The 4,766-nt window shown below is 37.6% G+C and overlaps 1 protein-coding gene across 4 annotated transcripts; it reads right to left on the bottom strand.

Annotated features, from left to right (window-relative positions):
• LOC103336579 (uncharacterized) lies at positions 1-4,272 on the bottom strand. 4 transcript variants are annotated; one of them, XM_008239651.2, is made up of 3 exons: positions 3,838-4,272; positions 2,640-3,139; positions 1-1,160 (listed from the first exon to the last, which is right to left on the bottom strand). In XM_008239651.2, the coding sequence occupies exons 1-3, from the start codon at positions 3,878-3,880 to the stop codon at positions 309-311; spliced, it is 1,395 nt and encodes a 464-aa protein (XP_008237873.2). In that variant the 5' UTR covers positions 3,881-4,272; the 3' UTR covers positions 1-308. The 4 variants fall into 4 exon arrangements, with proteins under 4 accessions (XP_008237873.2, XP_008237861.2, XP_016646774.2 ...); XM_008239639.3 differs by having other exon boundaries at positions 2,640-3,245; positions 3,838-4,246; XM_016791288.2 differs by having other exon boundaries at positions 2,640-3,296; positions 3,838-4,217.
• Positions 4,273-4,766: the final 494 nt, after the last annotated feature.

The raw sequence follows: 4,766 nt of genomic DNA, 5'->3' as shown, positions 1-4,766 counted from the left end.
TTCAACTAAGGGCAACATCAAGTGATTATTAGCAGAACTGTTAGATAATAAGCAATCTTTCCCTGCAAGCAGACACTCTGCCTCAATGCTAGCTAATATTAACATAATCTTAAAAAATGAGGGGTTCATTGGCAGTGCTTGAGATTGATCATCCTACACACTCGCCTTTGTGTGCCATGCGCAAGTGGACTATATGCAATTTGCAAATGCTCTTCATTTACAGTAACACAACAACCATGGCAAGCCAGTGAAAGAATCAGCATAGCCTTCATGTATGATACACCAGATGATATGAGGAAAACCTATATTCATTTCGAAGAACTCCACCCCCAAGGAAGTCTCCACTTTCTATGCCAATATATTGACACTCTTGACCATAATGGGAACCCAAAATTGTAATCCAGGGGCCTATCAGCCGGTCCCCCTACTATCAAAGGCAACCAGACATATCTTGAGTCCCTTAAGTCTGCCGGGTTCCATCGATCTGCCATGAAAATAAATGAACCAGGAAATGCTGGCACAGGAACCACAAATGTGCTCTGTGCAAAAAATGTAGTAAGTCGGGACACTTTGTTCCCTCCCGCACAGGGGTTTCCCAAAGTCTCCCATGGCCCCATGATCGACTCTGCTGCATGGGCCAGTGCCTCATTTGGAGCCCATCCAGTGCATCCTGAAGTGATCATGTAATAAGTTCCTTCATACTTGAACAGAGCCGGGGCTTCCCGATGTTGTCCCACGAGAACTCTTCTCACGATGTTTGTCACATCAAGATAATCTTCAGTTAGTGGCCCAATATGAAGTTCACTATTGTCCTCGGAGGAGTAGATTAGATATGCAACACCATCATCATCTTTGAAGATTGTCATGTCCCTACTGTCAAATCCATGAGGTCGTTTGCTGTAGAGATAATCAAAAGGACCAGTAGGGTAATCACTAATGGCAATACCAACAGCAGCTTTAGTGTAGTTAACATCATCAATATGCATCCACATAACATACTTCCCTGTCCGCTCATTGTAAATCACTTTCGGCCTCTCGAGAACATTTAATTCGTGGAGATCATGTGTTTCGTTTGTTTTTTCTGCTGCTAATACAATGCCTTCATTTTTCCATTTCCATAAGTCTCTGGAAGAATAGCAACCAACTCCTATGATGTCAACCTACATATAAGACAGAAATTGAATGCTTGAAATAAAAAAGGAATACTGACAAAAATTTGAGACGAATAAAAAAAACACTCACAAGTGCAGCAATGGTGAAAAAACTATGCATCTAAAGGTAATGCAACATGATGAGGTCCATAACAGCAACATATGGGTTACTGGAAGCCTTAAAACAGCGCCTGCTGGAAGAAGGGAAAAAGAAAATCCCTCAGAGAACCATCCAGTTCATACACATATTTTCAACACCCATTGAGTAAGAATTCCTTTTCAATCCCCAAAATCCATATCGAACAACTAAAACTCCTGTAGGCTTAAACACCAGATGTCATTTTTAGCTGACAGCAAAATTAAGTTGTACCCAAAAGTTCCGTTCTTTCCAAATTGAAGGCGATGGAGTTTTAAGATTTCACTTCTTGGAAAGATAGTTCTCATTACTCTTTAATGATGCTGATCCACAAATCACCTACTTCACTTAGAAAATCTAACTGACAGATCTTTCACTGACATGGGTTGTTCTCACCTAAAATGGAGGAGATGTCTTCTCGTGCATCGTTTCCAACATGAACAAAAAAGGGCAATTATCCATGAGGCTCCTGACACACTTCTTCATCAGGACTAACCAATTGGATGATTGAAAAGAATTCACATGGCTGACTCCAATCTCAATGGGACCCTACATCTCAAAAAGCACAATACCTATCGAACTTGAGAGCACATTATCAGATGGTGAAAGCCCTAAGCAAGGCCTACTGGGCATTCGCCCCGGCTTCATTCTTGTTCTTTGTCATTATTTTTGTAATACACATCATTCCTATAACAAGTTTCCAATTATGCACACTACCCTCAACGCAATTTACAGTTCAAGAAGCAACAACTATGGAATCGCTACAGACCATTGTGTTTCCAGAACTCTGCCTCTTTGATATTCGCATGTCAAGACCCACGAAGAGAAAATAAAGCTCCAACTTAACACTCCAGCTCACACTAAGAAGGCATGTTATACAATTGTAAATGATAATTTAGTTGTATTTTTCTCCTAACCTGCCAGAACAATTTGTATAGAGGTTTCCAAGGAGATTTTAATTCATGTAAAGTATGTACGATATGCAGGGGATAAAGTCTTATACAAAATAGCAATGGTAAAATGCATAAGAACTAGAAACTGAATTCCACAATCTAGAGTTGATATCAAGTAATATGAAGGCAACACACTATATTAGGCTTATTGAGGTCAGCACAGAAAACAACTGGTACTCATGGTTGGATTATGGAAACAGAAATGAGCCACATATGCAATAATGACTTACATTTAGCTTCAACTATATAACCCCAAAGCTTCTAAACAGAAAGCAAACAACTAATGAGTGAAAAACTTACAAAATAGCAATTTCATCCCCAACAGCCTTACGGACTGATATTTTAGAGTCAAAACACAGTTGAGCATAAGATGATGCAGAGGAAAAGTAAATCACTTACCCGGGCTGCTCCTTTTTTATGAGCATGATATGTGGGCCCATCTTTATACTCCCCATACCAATAGTATGTCCTCAATTTGTCATCATATAGAATACCACCTCCATGAGCTTGAATAGGATTTCCATCAGTATCCAACCAAATCCTCCCAGGGTAATAGTAATAGCTATCATTCCCTGTATCCTTCATTGGATCTATAACATGCTTCTGGCCAGGAAAGAATACGTGTCTAATTTGAGAATTTTCATCAAGAAATTCATCAATCAGAGTGGTTGGTCGCCTAGGTTTTCTTTTTGCAGCACGTGGGGATCGCTTTCTTGGTGGGGGAATTTGGATATTTTCCTCTTCCACCTCTTCAAGTTCATGGAACTGTGGGTGATGAGTTGATCGAAATTGCATTTCTCCTCCCATCCTATCATTTTGGTGAACAAGGGAGTACAGCTGAAACATAAGAAAACATCCCACCAAGCTCCACACCACAGCAGACGTTGAACATCTGCTCCCTGCATTGCAATGGAAAGTGGTTGGTTTCCTGTATTTGTTCCTCATCCTCATTTTCTCTTCCTTTTAATTATCTTCAAGATTATGCTGCAATTAACAAAATGCAACCTATGGATATCCAATAAAACCCAACCAAATATAAGTCATCGCCACGCTAACCTATAATGAACGGAAGTAGTCAATTTTATCACCATTTATGAAAGAAAAAACTTCAGCACAAATTAGGACTAAAACAGTCTCAAATGTTTTAAAATTACACTATTTTCGTCAGTGATATACAGTCATTAACTTTAGAAAACTACGCTGTCAACGGCTGAATGTGTATAACTGAATACTACTGGGCCAAACAGTGTAGGCAATCAGGGAACAAGTCTTGATAGTTAGAAATAAACAAATAAATAAGAATAAGATATGCCAATAACAAAGTTATATTATTTACTGGAATACAGTTCAACAAATAGCAACAGAGTTAATTGCAAATGAAACATCCAGGAATTAACCAATGACTTAGACCCATTTCAGTAACAGATTGAATCAATCAAAAAAGCTCAAAACTTGTGTATCAGAGTCCAAAACCTACTTGACAGATCCACATAGTTCAACAACCCAGACATGGGTTTCCTAAAAATGGAAGGAAAAAAAATCTCTACTTTCATCACCCACAAGCAGAAAAGTGATCAGAGTCAAAGAAAAGACTTACCTGAGAACAGCTGAAGCATGAGTTGAACTGAATTTCCAGACATGGGTTTGCTACTGATGTTGTTGTTCTAACAATACTTGAACCAAACTGGGCAGACCAAGCAATCCAGAGCAGAGAAAAACAGTCCACAGAACACAGAAGAGGTTGGGTGGTTTGTTTTTTCTGATTCAATTGGATCTGAGGTTGATGATATTGACTTGGGACCAAAAGGTCTTTGATGTTTGATAAAACAGATATCTGGAAGCTTTTCAAATGAAAATTTTCCCCTTTTTTTTCTTTCCTGGATGCTGAATTAATTCTTACTTGATGAACCACTTAGATTCTGACAGTTGATTAAATGGGCCGTCACTATATCGCGCCTACACTCCATCACCGTAACAGGACAGGTTACGTGACACACCAAGTTCACGCGGCTCATATTACTCAAGGTAGTGAGATTAGAAAGTCAAAAAAACAACACAAAATAGTGAAATATAATAATTGAAATATAGAATAAATATATACAAGAAAGGAAAAAAAGAAGCAAAAGGTAGACACACAAAATCATTAACAGCTGCAGAAATTTTTTAGGAAAATTCAAATATGAATACACGTGACATGATGTTTAGTTTATAATTCTTTTTTTCTTGCCTTGATGTCTTTCAATATGTGGACCAATGGTTGTGTTTGTTGCTTAACAAAACAACAAATGGTTGTCTTTGATGTGTCAATATCCCTTTCCACATTTTTTTAAAAAAAAATAAATTAAATTATACAAAATAAAATATATAATAACGTTGTCAAGAGTTCTACGATTATCATCATATATTAACCTAACTTTCCTAATCGTGTTTTAAGCTATAAAATTAATAAAAAGTATATTAAAATGCAGAAAAATAATTGATGGAATGTCAATGCAAAATTGAAAAAAATATTTAAATGCGAAATGG

The sequence above is a fragment of the Prunus mume genome, linkage group LG1 (assembly GCF_029339155.1).
Source record: "Prunus mume cultivar Tortuosa linkage group LG1, ASM2933915v1, whole genome shotgun sequence".
NCBI lineage: Eukaryota > Viridiplantae > Streptophyta > Magnoliopsida > Rosales > Rosaceae > Prunus > Prunus mume.
Note: the sequence above shows the minus strand (reverse complement) of the source record. Positions and strands in the feature narration are given on the sequence as shown.

Bases quoted from the DNA above. Each gene is read 5' to 3' on its own strand.
- LOC103336579 (XM_008239639.3), bottom strand. From the start codon at position 3,191: ATGAGGATGAGGAACAAATACAGGAAACCAACCACTTTCCATTGCAAT. The intron at 1,161-2,639 runs GTAAGTGATTTA...TCTTATATGTAG, and splicing joins ATAAAAAAGGAGCAGCCCGG to GTTGACATCATAGGAGTTGG.